Source organism: Osmerus mordax, chromosome 16, assembly GCF_038355195.1.
Source record: "Osmerus mordax isolate fOsmMor3 chromosome 16, fOsmMor3.pri, whole genome shotgun sequence".
Lineage (NCBI taxonomy): Eukaryota > Metazoa > Chordata > Actinopteri > Osmeriformes > Osmeridae > Osmerus > Osmerus mordax.
The window spans coordinates 5,133,073-5,150,753 of NC_090065.1; the positions used below are offsets into that span (position 1 = coordinate 5,133,073).

The following is a 17,681-nucleotide window of genomic DNA, read 5'->3' on the forward strand; positions in this document are numbered from 1 at the left end:
CCATGTTCATCTTCTGTTGAATCATCATAAGCATTCACCCAAACAAACAAAACCAAATGTTCTCCAAATGTACCTAACTACAGTTCATGTTTAGAAAGACGGCGGATTTACGACAATAGATTACGCACCTGTTGGATTATTGGGTGAAATAGTGTAATTTGGGATTACGAGGGATTACACTGACATCTCTGCGTCACTCCAGAATACGGAGGCTTTATTTGGAAGATTTCACTCCAACACTGTGGACCTCAGTCAGAACAGGAGTGGTTGTGTGTTGCAGTGATGCAGTACAGTACAGTATGAGGGCCTTTCCCCTGGGGCTATCTGGTTGCATCCCCTACAGGGGCTGTATACCCTCCCTGTCCCTGCTCGCTTCACCACTCACAGGAGAGCGCAGGAAAGGGTTAAGTGTTCAGAATCAGAATCAGAATGGGATTTATTCGCCATGAAAGTTTGCACAGACAAGGAATTTGCTTTGGCAGGAAGGTGCATACAATAAACATATACCTAAAATTTAAATATGTGGACTACCTATACTAAGGGTACATAAACTAGCAGTACTAAGTGGGATTAGAATAGAATTAAATATACAATAAAATAAAATATAAATTACAGCCGTAAATTACAATATAAAAATACAAAAATACAAATATTACAAAAAATACAAATGTACAAGATACCATTATTGTCATGCAGTGCAAAAAGCAGTTCCACTTCAGCAAGGCGAGGTGTCTGGCACAGCCAGTGCCATTACGTGACCATGACGCGACTCTCAGTGTCACTTCCACTGCATCACGAGGCGTGTGTCCCTGACCCTGCTCCTCTCCCTCGCATGGTGCGTTGCAGCTGGGCGAGGACACGTTTAACCGAGCCAAGCTGCTGAACGTGGGCTACACCGAGGCCCTGAGGGACGGCGAGTACGACTGCTTCATCTTCAGCGACGTGGACCTCGTCCCCATGGACGACCGCAACCTCTACCACTGCTACGACCAGCCACGGCACTTCGCCATCGCCATGGACAAGTTTGGCTTCAGGTAGGACCAGCAGAGGGACACACACATGCACACACGTGTACAGGGACACACACACCCCCCTACAGACACACATATAGCAGATTGTCTGTCCCCCGTAATGTTTATGTGCAGACTTCTGTTGTGGCAGATGGTCTCATTAGTGATTGTCTGCCCCCCTCTAACTTTGTGAAGTCAGTCTTTGACGTCACATACGCACGCACACACACACACACACACACACACACACACACACACACACACACACACACACACACACACACACATGGACTGGCCTCGGGCACTTGTCATAATACTCTATCTTATACCACTTTTTAGCTGTTCCCACTCTCTGTCTCTCTCTCTCTCTGTTTCTCTCTCTCTCTCTCTCTCTCTCTCTCTCTGTTCTCTCTCTCTCTCTCTCTCTCTCTCTCTCTCTCTCTCTCTCTCTCTGTTTATCTCTCTCTCTCTCTGTTTATCTCTCTCTCTCTCTGTTTCTCTCTCTCTCTGTTCATCTCTCTTCTCTCTCTCTCTCTCTCTCTCTCTCTCTCTCTCTCTCTCTCTCTCTCTCTCTCTCTCTCTCTCTCTCTCTCTCTCTCTCTCTCTCTCTGACGGTGGCTTCCCCTGGGTGGGCTCCCTCTGCCTCTCTGTATATCGACACTCTTGTCTGTAGCAGAGGGCATAGCTCTACAGCAGGTGAGAGTTGCCAGCCTGACAAGGTGTTGGGTGTGAGATGGTGCCGGGAAGCAGTGTGTGTGACCGAGACCCTGTCTTCTGTCTTCCTCTCTCTCTCTCTCTCTCTCTCTCTCTCTCTCTCTCTCTCTCTCTCTCTCTGTCTCTCTCTCTCTGTCTCTCTCTCTCTCTCTCTCTCTCTCTCTCTCTCTCTCTCTCTCTCTCTCTCTCTCTCTCTCTCTCTCTCATGCTTTCCATCACTTTCTCTCTTTCTCACTTTCTTTGTCTCATTCCCTTTCTCTCTCCCTCCCCTCTCTCCCGTGGTGCAGTGTGTGCGAGTGACATCTGCCTCTCTCCTGCAGGCTTCCCTACGCAGGCTACTTTGGAGGGGTGTCGGGGCTGAGCAGAAAACAGTTCCTGAAGATCAACGGTTTCCCCAACGAGTACTGGGGCTGGGGAGGAGAGGACGACGACATATACAACAGGTACACACCTTGGGCTGGATACCACAGGAACTATAGTACCCAGCAGCCACAAGAAACTACACTCACAATCACCAGGAACTACACTAGAATCGCTAGAAACTACACTCACAATCACCAGGAACTACACTAGAATCGCTAGAAACTACACTCGCAATTACCAGGAACTACACTTGAATCGCTTGAAACTACACTCGCAATCACCAGGAACTACACTAGAATCGCTAGAAACTACACTTACAATCACCAGGAACTACACTAGAATCGCTTGAAACTACACGCACAATCACAAGATGTAGAGCCCCACACCAGCAAACTGACAATTATCACAAAGCCAGAAGGCATACCAGCATATACACCAGAATTAAACCCTCCAAAGTCTGTGACCTTGCATCTGTCTAGAACGTCAGACAGACCAGAAAAGGTATTTGTCGCTCTGCTTGCCTTTCCTTTGTGCCCCCCTCAGACATTCCTGATTCCGAACGCATGTCTGTGTCAAGCAGAGGACAAAAGAGCACCACTTTCTCATTTCTTCAGACGCTCCGTTTTTCTCTTCAGGATGATAAATAGGTCTGGAACACGGCCTATCATCTCCACCGTTGGTTGAGGTGATCTGTGACTTCAAGCGCTCTATCTGCGCGGACCCTCTCTCCATCTCAAAGTGATAGCGCCGTAAAGAAATAGAAAAATATCATTTTTGGAATTGCCCCTGCTGCCGGGATAGTGTTTCGCTGTTTATAGAACCATGTCACAGATAGAGGCTGTCAGGGTGCGCGTGTGTGTGTTTGTGTTTGTGTGTGTGTGTGTGTTTGTGCCTGCACACGCGTGTGTATGTGCCTGCTGGCACGGTGTGCGACTGTGCACCTGCGTTGTACATCAGAAAAACATGAGAAGAGAAATCACAATGAGACACAACACTTCCTTTTATAGCTTCAGTACAAGAGCAGCAATACGATGGGCCCATTAAAGCGAGCCAGTTCCTGTGCTCCTGCTCCTAACAAAGCTAGTTTAGCTTTACTGGCTGTACAGGTAAGGCTGGCCAGCCAGACTGTTATTATAGCTGGTTCACACCAGCCGTCATGTTGCATTCTGTTGTGGGTGAGCGTGACAGACTCAAGCAAGTGCTGTAGCGTGTTAGCAGAATGCCTGGTAAATACGCACTGGTATAAAAAAAAAACACAAAAAAAGAACATGAAGGTTGTGTTTCATAGTGTTCCAGGACCCCTTTCAAGCCTGGCTTGTTTTTAGAGCCTGTTACAAAGCAATTTGAAATGTCCTTGAAATGCACAGTGGGTGTTGTGGCAAGGCTAGGCCGGCAGCGCTGCAGCTAGCACGCTAGGCTGTGCGGGGGGGTGGGGGGGGGTTGCAGCAGGGTGTAGAGAGCTAGCCTGCCCCCTACCCCTTCCATCAGAGTCCTGTCAACTGTAGTGGGAGAAAGATGGAGAAAGTGATAGAGTGATAAAGGGCCGTAAGCCTGCTACCCCCTCCACCCCCCCTCTCTTTCTCACACACTCTCTCTCACACACACACACACACACACACGCACACGCACACACACAATCTGTCCCTAAGTCCTTTTCATCTCTCTGCCCTTCCATCTCTGTCCCTGGCTCTCTCTCCTTTCGCTCACTGCTCCCTCACTGTTCCCTCTGGGGGCGGGATCTTCCCCCGGGTGTACTGCTACCCTATATAGCATCCAGCGTGTCAGATGGGATAGTGGCACCACAACCCCCACCCTCCAGGAGGACATGTCCCAGCTCAGTGCAGAAGCCAGCCATGCCCCCAAGGACACCCAGGACACTCATCCAGCCTGGGAGAGCCTCCACCATGACACATCACTAACAGGCAACACTGTGTGTACGTGTGTGTGTGTGTGTGTCAGAAAGACAGACAGCGAGAGAGTGAGAGATACACACTCACAGAGACAGGAAAAGCAGAGTGTGACAAGAAAGCAGAGGAAGAGTTCTGGGGACTGAGATGAGATGGTCCGAGAAGAAGAAGCTGGAGGGGGCAGAGAGACAGAGTGGCCGAGCCAGAGAGAGTGTCTGGCCCATGGCTCATGAGGTCTGCAGTATCCCCCCTGCCCCGACATTGGAACATCTCCGAGGAACTAGCTTGGATTTGTGTGGCTAGGGATTTGTGAGTGTGATGTGTGTACAGGATGTGGGTGTGCGTGTTTGTACTTTCCAGTTCACCCTAGGTCAGCGTTCACAGACCCCTCCCCCCTCCCACCCAGAGTCTACCACTCTAAGACGTGCTAGGTACATTAAACTTCATATATTCCATCCAGGAGTTGGACATTTGCTAGGATCCATTCAGTGAAACATTCCTGAGTACATTCATGTATTAAGGTTGTGTTGGACTCCTGGAATTCTGCCCTAACCTTCTGAGGGAATCATCTCAGTCTGGAAGGGAGGACTCACTGTGGTAGTTCACTTTCACAACATTGACCAGCCCTGGTATACAAGCATCCATCCTCAGAAACAGACCCATCTGTGAGTGCAGGATCAGCCATGCAAGGAACGATCATTTATAGACAGAAAGAACCTGAGGTGATTCTGAGCTCTGCAACTTGTTAGGTGTAACAGGTTGGGTTGGAAGCGACTGTATGCTGGGATGAATGCATTAGCCCTCTGAGCTAAAGCTTATCCACTTAGCTGGAGCTGGATTCTTTGTTGAAGTCTGCCTGGAGTGTCAACAGTGCTTACGACCAGCACATCAATTCCACTGTGCCAGGCAGATCATTGGGACACAGATAAGAAGGTATCTGAACTGAACTATCATTTTGGCTGTGTGTTTCTATACCAACCCTCTCCTCCCCAGGCCCAGTCTGTCTAGACACTGACTCTGCATTTAAATACAAACTCCCTCTGCTTAATAAAGACATGAGGAACAAAGAGAGTGTGTGTGCTTGTGTGCGCGTGTTTATGGGTGTGTGGATATTTGTGCAGGTGGATGTGTGGGTGTGTGTGTGTGTGTGTGTATGGATGTATGGGTGTGTGTGTGCATGGGTGTGCGTGTGTGTGGATGGGTGTGTGCGTGGATGTATGTGTGTGTATGGATGTGTGGGGGTGTGTGTGTGTGCGTGGGTGTGCGTATGTATGGATGTGTGTGTGTGTGGATGTGCGTGTGGGTGTCAGGAGCAGTGTTGGGTCAGTCTCGATCAGCTGTAAGTCATTACAGGAAGGCAGGAGAGAGAAAAGAAGAGGTGGGGGAGGGAGAGTGTGCAGTGAGATGCACACCGTCAGCACCACCAGCGCAGACATGCAGCTCAATCCAGCAGGATGCCAGCAAAGCACTGCTTTCTCTATCTCTCACTTTCTTTCTTTCTCCCAAAATTTCTCGCTCTCTTTCCCTCTCGCTCTCTTTCACCACTCCTTCCCTTTTTCTCTCGCTCGCCTTCCCTCTCGCTCTCGGTTTCTCTCTCCCTCCCTCTTTCTCTTCGCTTCCTTTCTCTCCCCTCATTCCCGTGCTGGCAGAGGGAAATGAGGCGGCTTCACAGATCCTTGTTCCCCTCGACTCCCACAGACTAATGCAATTAGCTTGGTTGGCAGAGAGAGAGAGAAACGATATTGAGAAACTCCTGATTAATCCAATAAGGAGCCCTGGAGATTCAGCAGCTGCCCGGCCAGTAGGCAGATAGATGAGGGGAGGTGCCCTACATGGAGAGAAAGACGCTGGGTTGGACAGTATGCTGCTTCCACGTTCCTCACTCCTACCCTCCCCTCCCGCTGGTTTAGACTCACTTGAAAAGATTTGTTTCAGTGCTCTTGCTCCTCCATTGTATACGTGATGAATTTGTATTAGAATATAGATTTGTCCAAAATAGATATTGGCGTAAAATATAAAGACAGGGTCAGTACTGAAAGATCGGTTTAGTAAATGTTTACAGAGTTGTTGTTTTTATTTGTCCTTCTAGCGGTACAGCAGTGAAAGTAGTTACATTTATTCATTTAGCAGACGCTTTTAGTTTTTTTGTTGTTGTTGTCTCACAATAGCCCAACGAACACAAAACAAAATAGGTTTTTGTTGTCTTTCTTTCTCAGAACCTGAATGGATAGTATTTTTCACTTCCAAGGACGATGTAAATCTAGGACGGCACATTCCTTTCTTGGATTCTGTATAAAGAAGGAGCCTTATCTGCTGGAGCTGAATCGATGGATAAAAACGAAATGTCTCTGTGGTTTTGTTTTGTTCTGCCAAGGTCACCTTTTCTATTCTAGTTTTTTACATTTATCACAGCTGTCTTTCAGATATGTAGTTTGATAGTTCTTGTCTTCCGTCATGGCTTCCTGAGATGTTAACATTCTGTAGTACTGCTAGCTGTCTCTTCAGATCACAGAGGGCATCTGGGTCAAGGGAACGCACGGAGCTGTGGATTTACAAGTCTGTCCTGTAATAAACTTTTTTTGTTGTCTTTTTTTTCTTTTTGACTACATGAAAAGCTTCTTTTCTGTGGGGTGAGAAACACACAGTAAACTGTGTCTAAGCCCACATGCATTTGTATTAAACACACACAGACACAGTTTATCTCTCATAAACACTAATTCACACAAACACACACAATTACGTCCATCCCTAGTAAACCTGCTACTCGCTGAGAAAGTATGCGGTCTTGGACGACAGCTGCAGCGCCAATGGCGAAGGCAGCGTCGTGACACTCCCACAACCAATCACAGGGGTTCCTGCCCGCGCCCAGGGGATCAGGGAACAGAAGGGGCTGATTAGAACAGGCGCAGCTCTCAGGATATCTCAAAGCACCTTCGGAGACGGTGACATTGCCATTCTGTCGAGTGCGGCTTCCCTTCCACGTTTGTGTTTGTGTTGTTTTCCCGTGTGCGCTGTTCGTTCCCCTGGGGGCCTGTTTGCGGGCGTTGTGTTCTGAAGGCAGGAGTGTGTGTTGAGCCCAGCCCAGTCTTGAGTAGACACTAATGTCAAGCTTGGCTGCTCCGATAAGAGAAGAATCAGAGAGAATCCACCAGACCTGCTCATCCCATCTCAGGAGCTGAGACAGGTTCAATGGACACACTCTGAAAGCCCACAATGCAACCTCCACACACGCGCATTTGTGAAAAAGGTACACACACACACACTACCCAAGTGACTGGGGAAATGAACATCTTTGATGTTTCATCACCTCTGCAGACAGAGGGCTTAGCGTGTGCCCACACGCTGAGTGGGAGCTTACTGCAGATGGTTCCGGACTCATTTTCAGGTGTCTGCTATAGCGTCGTGTCCCACAGACCTATTTTATCCAGCTGGTGGTTGGATTGATGCCGATCCTTTCCTAGGCTGTTGTTAAGAGGCTAGTGGATTCTCTTAATTGGATTGGTACTAATGCAAATGGATTGCAGCAATGTTTACATGCCCTATAAAACACTGTTCTAGGTTTGCTTATCTGGTTGTATATTCACCATCGGTGGTATAGGTTCAAGGTGCAAGGATACCCCGTTCCTCAGTGTTCTAAGGCACTCGTTCTGTTTTACAGGATCACCCTGAATGGGATGAAGGTGGCCAGGCCAGACGTTCGAATCGGACGCTACCGGATGATCAAGCACGAGAGAGACAAGCACAACGAACCCAACCCACAGAGGTACGATACCTTCTCACTGGTTACCGATAGCATGGCTGAACCAATCGCGGGTCATTAACAGGGAGGGTTTTAGCCTGTCAGCTCAGGCACTGGAGTCTTTGATGTCTCCAGTGTGTGATGGTATAGTGATCTAGCCAGATCACTGTGTTTGTCTAGCTGGCCTGACTTCAGCTGCACCGGCTGCAGTCTCTCAGCCGCACGAGGCGCACTCCTTATGATAAGCTGTTTGTTATGGATTTCCATGGTTCATTCGAAGCAAAGAGTAATCTTTAACACACGGGTAGTCCACCAATCACGCTCTGTGAAAGAGGGCCAATCGATAGCTCGCATGGAGCTCCAACTACTGTACACACACAGACAGAGCGACTCACAAAGGGTGTGAGGGTGTTTGCGAGTGCGGGATTCTGAGTGTGTGTTTGTCTGCGTTTGTGTGGCCGTAGAATGTGATGGTAACCAAGGACACAGAGAAGCTGGGGACACGTTCTGTAATCAGCCAGATCGGCTGAAGGACTGTTCCTGCGAGAGAGATGCTTATTGATCACAGCCCAGTTTGGGGCTCTCATTAACAAGATGGCGGTGGAGAGCGAGGTACTGTAGCGGGAGAGAGCCTAGGGCACCTACGGCTCCCTCCACAAATCCGATACGCCGTACAGAACGTGCACTACGGGGACTTCTGGAGTGCACAGCACTCAGAAGTACACTCAGGGACTTTACGAGTATCCCTGGAAAAGAGCACACTTTGCAGGGCCGCAGGGAGTACTCAGCCCGCGTTCTCTAATCCATACTCGGAGGTGCCGTGGTTGCTGAGGAAAACTCACGAGTGCAATCACAGTACGCTTAGTGTGCTAAGTGCTGGAGACAATCCCAAGGCTGCGTGTGGCTGGTTCGCTTGGTTAGGCTCAGCGTAAACTCATTTGGCGTCGGCAGCAAAGGAACATCAGGGATCGTCCAGGAGAGGGTGTGTCAGAAGAGCCATGTGTTTGACTCGACCAGTACATTTACATCTGTCATTTAGCAGACACTCTTATCCCAAGGACACTTGGGATAAGACTGTCCTTGGTCAAAGCTCTCGTTCAGTGATCTCATATCTTTATATACATTTAAAAAGTTGTTCATAACTGATGTATAGTAAAACTTTAACACAGCCAGATGAGCAATATATCGTATCTGGTTGCCTTTATACTCAGGCTTTGATTCACACCGTCTAAAAGCCTCTCTAGTTTCTTCAGATTTTTCCATCTCTTCTAGAAATACTTTTTCTGCAACTTTGGGATCACAATTGAAAGAGAACAGCAAATTCTTAAGCGTCAGTTGAGGAAATTTGGGGTATTCTTCATCAGAATTTGTATCAATAAATCTGTTAATGTCACCTTGTGTAGTATTACTGATTAGGTTGAGATAGGCTAATAAATATTGTTCAAACAAAAATGATAGAACAAAGTTGGCAGCCCTGACATCTCATGTCACAACCTGCGTCCTCTGTTTATCATTCTCTCTCTGTAAGATGAACAGCTTCTTAAAAGCACTCTCTGTCTCCTACTTCAAACAAACCAAACCCACAGCCGTTTCTAGGGATTGGTCAGGAAATGACTTCTGAAAATCCGAACATTAAAACTTCAATTGCCACAGTTACTAGGCTAAGTGTAACGTATTTGTTGCGATAATCCTCTTCCACTTTCACCTATCAATGACGAGATTGTATGAGCCAGGTTCCCCCTCTGGAAACCCTCTCTTATCCGTGCATGAATCCACACGCTCTTCACCTCTCCCCCACTAGCGACCTTATTTCGGCATTTGTAAATCATCTCCTCACTGCTGGATTGCCTAAGGGAGTCAATATGGCAAACAGATGATCAGAGTTTGAAGTCCATGTTATGCTGGAAAGTAGACGTTTTACTGTATCTGCAGTTCATCCATGCCCATGTATAACTAGGTCTGGGACTGGAACTATATTCTAGGTTTAGGGAAGAAGACAAGGTAGCACAATAAAAAGTATTTTCCAGATTTCCAAGATGATAAATATGATTTCCTATATGAATCTCCCTGAGTGGAGAATGTAGGCTGGTGTCCCAGGTCATATGTATCCTGAGTTCCCTCTCTGGGTCACAGTGATTAAGTATACAGTACTGCAGCACATTCTGACCACAGAGGCACTAATCCTGTCCTCCTGGTAGATTTATAGATAAATCTCTTTAACCCTCCCTTCTCTCTCTCCATCTCTCTCTCTCTTCTTATCTCTATCTCTACCCCCTCTCTATCCGTGTAACTTCCTCCCTCTATTCCCCCTCTCTTTCCCTCTCTGTCCGTCTCATTCTCTGTGAGTTCCGTCTCTCTGCCTTGGAACTGTTCTTTTGACCTAGCTCTAAACACCTCTCTTATTCATATGTATTAAATGCTTCATTGCCCTTTTTCGCTGTCTGTCTCTCTCTGTCACACAAGATGACTTGGCTAGCCTTACATGGGAGAGTGCTGTTCAGGTTTGGGCCAGGCACACAGAGACTCCTCCACCCCTCAGCTGCCCTCATGAGATTGGATGTGCATCACAGACCTTCTTCTCATCTCTGTGTGCTGTTTCCTGCTTCAGAGCTAAGAACCGGTCATATTTGAATGTAAAAGGCGGAGGCAGCATAGTGCCGCCGTGAGACAATGGGAGAGTCCTTGGAAGATGGTGTTTGTTGCTCCGCTGCGACTTTCAGCGTGCTCAGATCGCCACCTGCAGGGCGACACGGAGATAGCAAGTGCTAACGGTGATTTAGATATGTAACATGCAATCTCTCTCTCTCTCTCTCCCCCTTTCTCTCCCCCTTTCTCTCCCAGGTTCAACAAGATCCAGAACACCAAAAACACGATGAGGCGAGACGGCATCAGTTCGCTGTCGTACCACCTGGTCCAGGTGAAGAAGTACCCCCTGTACACCAACATCTCAGTGGAGATAGGGAAGCCCCCACCCCGACCCTTCAGGGGATAGGAGCGGAGGAGAGGACGGACGGAGGGAGGAGGGAGAGAGGCGCGAGTGGACACGGACGACGTGATGACAATGTGCACATGGAGCCCCCCACCCCTCTCTATTTCACTCACTTTCCCTCTCTTTCTTTATGTCTCTCGCTCTGTCTCTCTCTCTATGGATCCGAAAGAGAGAGGGCGATCTGTGGAACACCCAGGCCTACACTTGTCGTCCTTCCCCCAAGCCCAGGTTTGGTAACTCAGCGCCCTGCAGGAGAGGGAAACACCTCCTTCTATGGTGCACTGGCCACAAAACGTCCAAGCTGTAAATGCTAGCCTCGATCTTGCGACCTCAACCAATGGCAGGCCTTAAAACTGTGACCAGAAACAGGCCTTGAGACTGGGATTCTAAGCAATGGCAGGCCTAGATCTGGGGAACCCGGTTCCTGGGAGGAGGGTGGAGACAGGGGTTAGCTCAGGAATAGGTAAGAAAGATATATCAAAGCAGATTCACTCAGACTCGACTGTGGAAATGCACACGGGTGCATACACACACAGCTACACACAGCAGTGAAGAGGAACAGGTGTAGTATGCTGGGAACTGGTCCTACTGTACACACACAAACGCAGTGTGTATTCAGGAGTTATATCAGATTACTTACATGTTGGTGATTCATAAACAAGGATGGTGTGACTTTGGATCCTATGAAACTGGGTGATTTTCAAGACTTCTATGTGAATCTCTTTGTCAATCGAATCAAATATCTTGAATTGAATGTTTTTCTCTACTATCCCTGATCTCCTTGGTGACTAACAGTCCTAGAATGAAGAGAGACAATGTGTACCGGTATCTCTAGTGGTCTTTTTTGGTGTCTTTTTTTGTGTAGCAAAGGATTTGTGACTATCTGAGGAAGGGAGAGATGTAGTCCTGGATATAGTGTCCAGTGTTGGTGCAGGACATTCCAGAAACTGCTATAGACCTGGAAAGGTGAAGCGAGTTGAACGTAGCATATGTGCTGGATCTACAGGCGACTGGACAAGGATATCCGCTGAATCCAGAGCTAGCTACCAGGATGTCCAGAGGCAAACAAATCGGTATTTTCTGGACCTGAGGGTGGTTTTAAAGAAGGATCTAATAACAGTTCATTTTTGCTCACAAAGGAAATAAGAAGCGGTGAACTCTGTAAAGTCTGGACTCTGTCCTGATCTGAACTAACTGTAGAAGAAAGCTTGTGAGCTCAGCTGTATGACAATGGCGCCCTATTGCTCAAATAATCCATGATAATTTTCCTCCAACGAGACTCAAATCTTTTGTTCAATGCTCTTGTCTTTTCTTTACCATCTACATCGTTCACAAGACAATGATCGGGCATTGATGATCCATGGGGAAAGTTGTGATGTCCGTCCTCAAGGGCGAATAGATTAAACATCTGTATAAGGCAGAGCCCAACATACATGAGCATTGCCCTGTGACAGACAAGGTGATGGGCTAGTTGTCTTGGGTGTATTAACCTGGTCTAATCAAGAAATAAACAGTTGGGCCCAAACGTCTGAGACCGCTAGTCAAGATACATAGATTTTGCATTTGTTTCGAATGTAACACAAATATTGTAATTACAAATTTTATTGGCTTGACAATTTGGGTAAAAAGCATTTTTGTGGTCACATACTTTTGGACCCTACTGTGTGTAATGCATCTCACAACTTCCCCTACTGGCCTGCAAAAGCCTTTTAATGTCTTAATTAAGCTTCTCACCTCTCCTTTTTCATTTGTTTTCTACTGCCTAAACACCAAACTGATGCCTTCAGAATTTGTATTGAGAGGCAAAATAGGAATGCTGCATTCTGGGAATAGAAGTTTTTTGTATTGTAGTGTGAAGTGACGTTGGTGATCTCTCTTTTGTACTATCAGACAGCATCTCTTGACCAGGCTTGAACACGGTGAGGCTGAAGAGAAAGCCCCTCTCATTAACTCCCAGCCTTCTCTCCATGGAGGGTCTTCCCCCCATCTCTGCCTTTCTCTTTTCCCCCCTGCCATCCCTCTCTCTCCGTCTCACCATCATGTGCCCAGTGTGAATACCAGTTTTTATTCCCTCATGGGCACTACCCCCTCCCTCAACATGTTTTCCATTTTCAATTATCTTGGCCTCTGTCTCTCTTTTTCTCTCTCTCTCTTTTTCTCTCTCTCTGTCTTTGACGCTATCCACTCTATTTTCTCTCTGTCTGATCTATTTATAGATCTATATCTGGATCTCACAAGCATATCATTTTGCTGCCTTTATTTCTGAGTGCATTACTATTACTATATAAACTACTGGTGACTACTGGGGACTAAGCTCAGCTAGTGCAGGAGTGTTCTTCCGTATCAGTGTCATATCATAAGTGTTATGTAATAGTACAGGTTTGCTGTTGTACATACTAACCAAGACAAGGCATCCTCCTTTGGTGAAAATGTCAAATATAGCACAAGTATAGGAACATATCTGACCATGAGTACTCACTACAATGCAGTATAACTAACCAGGTGCGAATAAACCTACTCGTATTTGTCAACTCCCACCGGCCTGCAATCAGATAGTTGGTATTGCCTTGTGTTCCGAGCAATTTAATGTGGTGCAGTAGGTCCTCTCATTTTAATAACAGAAGTTTTCCCCTGGCCCAAAATAAAGTATTTTATCATTTAACCATCGTCCTCTTCAGGAATTGGATCTCGATTTGAAGCCAGGTTTATCTAAAAGCCCTTCTCCCTCATCGTCACAGCACTCCCGAGGAGGAAGGAAGTGAAGTATAAGCAACAGAGGATCATGGGAAAAAGAGTTCTGTAAAACATGGGTACCAGAGGTCCGCTCCACATTCTACTGACAGCATCAAGCCTTCAAGGCTGTGTGCATTTTTCAAGATTTCCTGTATTTACTGTATCTAGGTTTTTTTGTACATTGAATGTTGAAAATGTTATATCTTATATAGAATGCATAATGTCATATCAAACCTACTTTTTCTATACAATCAATAAATATCCTGGTCAAAGAGGATGTAGGTTGTGATGTGTTATTTTTGTGAATGGGAATTGGTTCGATCTGCTAGGAATGTATTAGAAACTCCTGTGGTGTAAGGCAAAATGAGGTATTCTCATTTTCTTAGATGCATACAATCATCTGACCCAAATCCGTCACTATAACATATGCTAGATAATATATTGTTAAGGGAGAAACAGTCCCCAACTTGTCAACAAGAAAGCTAGTTCATCCCCATGGAAACGAAAACAACCTTACTCTTACTGAAAACGTTGTACTTTTCAGAGAACACACACAAACTCACATCCCACATTTCAGTCCATAATGTTAATGGTCAGAAAAGGCTTTAATGAATGATTTGCTGTACATGAAGAGATGGTGGTTTCGGGCCATTTAGTAAGATATGGGAAAATAAACACAATATTCAAATTTAAAAGAATTCAAAAGTAAAGAATCCCAGATTTAACCGGAAGAAAGGCATTCCTTTCCCACTGTTCCCACCCATTGTTATTGAAATGTGCTTCCAACTGAATAGTGGTCTCCATTTAAAATAACTACTAATTTTGGACCTAATCTTAATCCTCGTCTAGGATATCAATTTCAGAGGTGGCACCTGTCCTGAGAAGACAAGTCTTGGGCTGTTGCATACATGTAGTGCAGTTTATCCATGCCTGCATGGATCCATACACTGACTGCACATTACACACACACAGATTCTCTATACTTAATCTGGGCCAGGGAAGATGAAACGATTGCAGACTAACAGATCTTATTTTTGGTTTTAATGCAATGTTCCCTTCTGAACTGGCATGGTGAAAGCATGACTTAAACATCCATGTTTACATTTTGGGGTGCTGTATTTGACTTGTATTAAACTGTATTTAGCACTTTTTCATTTCCATTTTAAGAGTAGATTTTTTTCTGTGTTCATGTGAAGTGCATGTATACATGTGTACAGCTACTTACATACAATATGTCATAAATCAGGAACCTAACCACAACATAAAACACATTGTCTAAACTAAACTACTTTGACTCACACTCTATCCATACATTTAGTATTACAGTCATGAGTGGTTGTTATTATCTGAATGGAGATACACATTTTTACCCTAACACAGTAACATCCCAAAACTCTTTTTTTAGGATGGTCCTCCTAATCTAGACTAGATATGTTCGTATTGGCAGATAAAGGCTACTTAGCCTTGTTTAGTATTCCTACGCTACTAACATACACTAGAGCCAAGAACAGGTGAATCAGGTCAATTGTCAGATCGTACCCCTAGAATCAGTGCCTCTTTGTCTTTCCTGGTTCTGCAGATGGCCTCTGGGGGGCAGAATTATGCCCAGTCCCAAATCTACTCATATTCACTACTGGCTACCCACAACAATTATATGTACTTGTGGAGATATGTGTGGATTGAGCAGGCGTAGGTGACACAGCAGCATGTCCACGCTGCTGTACCAACCGGATGGCGACACAAGATACTGATATTTCTGTATTAGCCCTACACTTTATCAACCTGTTAAATCCCCTCAGGTCATTCACAAGTAGGTGAGGCTAGTGTAAGTCAGGTTGATTTAGAAGAGTACTGGTCCAAAGTTTCCTGGAAAGCGGGTTGGTTTGGAACTGATCCCACCCCTGGGTCAGTTGGTCTGTCCGGTCTCCACGGGGACACAGTTCCGGACGCGGGCGCAGGTGGCCAATCGGTTGCCCTCCCAGTAGCCAGCATCCTGCCCGTCATGGCAACGGCACTTAGTGCACGAGTCGACCCAGACGGGCTCACCGGCCGGGATCACCTTGCTCCTGGAGGAGTCCACGTAGCAGTTTGGACCTGCAGAGCCACACAACAAGCAGCACACAAGCAGATACTCCATGAATCAGTGCTCAATACTGAGTCTGAATATCGGCAATCATGTTGAACTTTGTTTGTAAAACTATTATGAGGATAAACAACTAGGGCACTGAGCGCTGTGCAGTATTAGAGGAACTCACCCTCCCTGCACTCTGGGCAGCATGTTCCAGGTGCGTAGATGGGGTTTACACAGGGAGGGGGGGCACAGTCTGCCACCAGGCAGCGGGCAATGCCATCCATCTCACAGGAGCACTGCTCACACTCTGAGGGCTGATGTTCATCCAGTCACACACACACACGTGAAAACACACACACAATTGGCTGTCAGAGGTGTACAGTACATTGCTCAAATACTCAATAGTATGGAGCTGGAACAAAGGTTTTGCCACTTCAAGCTCAGACCACAAGGTGGTGGTACGTATCCATGTTCCACAGTCACTTCTCACTTCCAGCTGTGTCCAAATGTTCTTCAATGTAGGCTATCAGAAATGTTGTGCGCTCAAATTTTTCTTAATTGTTCCTTCGAATAATTAACACTGAATTAAAAATAGGTCAAGTGTACTGGATCCAAAGTGTCACTGCTAGACCTATCTTACTTAAGGCCTATCTTACAGGTTGTAGCCTACCTGAAAGTTTTGCCCCAGGTCGTACACCTCTCCCCGGTACTCGCAACCTATCTTCTCGCACCTTGGGCAGCAGTCGGTGGGATAATGACTAACATGGATGCATGCGGCGGGCAGAGATGTGCACTCCGTCCGAGCGCAGGCTGATCCCTCTGGAGTACACTCACACTGCGTGCAGTGGTCCGAGTCTAGAAAGTACCATTCCCCCACGTAGTACACGCTACCGTTGGCCTCACAGGTGTTCTCGTGCCCCGCCACAGAGAAAGCTAGACCGGACCGAGCGCACAGCAGAAGCGCTAATAAGGGACGTATGATACTCATCGAGAAGCGCGCAAATGAAGCCATTGTCAAAGAAGGCGTTATGTCCAAAACTGTGATTTGCGTAGCTATAATCCTAGACGATAAGGATCCCTAATGATTCCCATTTGTCAGACCTCTGCAGACTTCTACATAGTTACATTATTTTTACGTTTTTTTAAAAAGAATCGCTCCTTAAACTTTGGAGAGAATGGTGCGCCCAAACCCGCAGCTCAGAGGCAAAACTGTACAAAGCGAGGAAACTTTATTACGTCTCCATAGGGGTTATGTTTCAACATGCACGTGACTCCCAGTGGAAATTGAAATCCGTCCCTTCATTTTATGTGCTGCAATTTGAACATTTTTCAAGGCTTAAGATGAAATCAGATTTTTCTATAACAAAATGTGTTCAGTCTTCCCCCTTCTTTTTGGAAATGAAAAAAATATAGTACTTGCTATATAGGCTAGTTATATTTAAAGTAGCCTATCTGCCATTAGTTTCCTGAAATAATAAACCTGTTTTAGAAAAATCTAACAACAAAATCATTGTCACGTGAAATGTTCACAAAATATCAAGAATGGTCTCAATACGATTGGATACATTCAGATACGTTGCAACGATATCCTCAGATTGGTGACAGGGTATAAGGACTCTATAGCCCAATATATCAAACATACAAAATATACAAAATATCCCCAATCGGAGGACTAGACTATCATAGAAATAATAAGGAGAAAATAATAAGGAGAAAGGAGAAATGTTTTTAATAAGGAGAAAATAATCTAATCTCGCGATATGGGCGACGCTCCGCCTTGGAGACCAGCATGTTTACATGGATACAGCCAGGAGGAAACAAGGTACACTTACTTTCTTTTTGTACTGTGAAGACCGGTAGTTTCCTTCACCAAATTTGTCATTGCTCACTTTTATAAGATTACATTTATATGAAATGTTTGTTTATGTGTAACAAGTACAACAAACAAGTGCCTATCGTAAAACCCGTGGTGTAATCTAGGTTGAGGTTAGACTACCTGTTTACTAGCGTACTAGTAGAGCTAGTTTATCTGTAGAAGTACTGTGTATCAATGTAGCCTAGCTTGACTAATGTGGATTCAAAAAACGGAACAACACAAATTAGTTTATAAACAGGCTAGTCATCACCTCGGTGACTTTTGTCTCTTCTGTATTTT

At 45.9% G+C, this 17,681-nt stretch overlaps 2 protein-coding genes across 2 annotated transcripts; one reads left to right on the forward strand and one right to left on the reverse strand.

Annotated features, from left to right (window-relative positions):
• Positions 1–690: 690 nt before the first annotated feature.
• b4galt2 (UDP-Gal:betaGlcNAc beta 1,4- galactosyltransferase, polypeptide 2) lies at positions 691–10,725 on the forward strand. Its single transcript, XM_067252953.1, has 5 exons — positions 691–723; positions 847–1,034; positions 2,045–2,167; positions 7,653–7,757; positions 10,575–10,725. Exons 1-5 carry the CDS (start codon positions 691–693, stop codon positions 10,723–10,725), a joined length of 600 nt encoding a protein of 199 aa, XP_067109054.1.
• A 3,316-nt stretch (positions 10,726–14,041) lies between these two features.
• On the reverse strand, positions 14,042–16,706 carry zgc:113531 (uncharacterized protein LOC541359 homolog). Its single transcript, XM_067253519.1, has 3 exons — positions 16,197–16,706; positions 15,711–15,840; positions 14,042–15,549 (listed from the first exon to the last, which is right to left on the reverse strand). Exons 1-3 carry the CDS (start codon positions 16,536–16,538, stop codon positions 15,362–15,364), a joined length of 660 nt encoding a protein of 219 aa, XP_067109620.1. The 5' UTR covers positions 16,539–16,706; the 3' UTR covers positions 14,042–15,361.
• Positions 16,707–17,681: the final 975 nt, after the last annotated feature.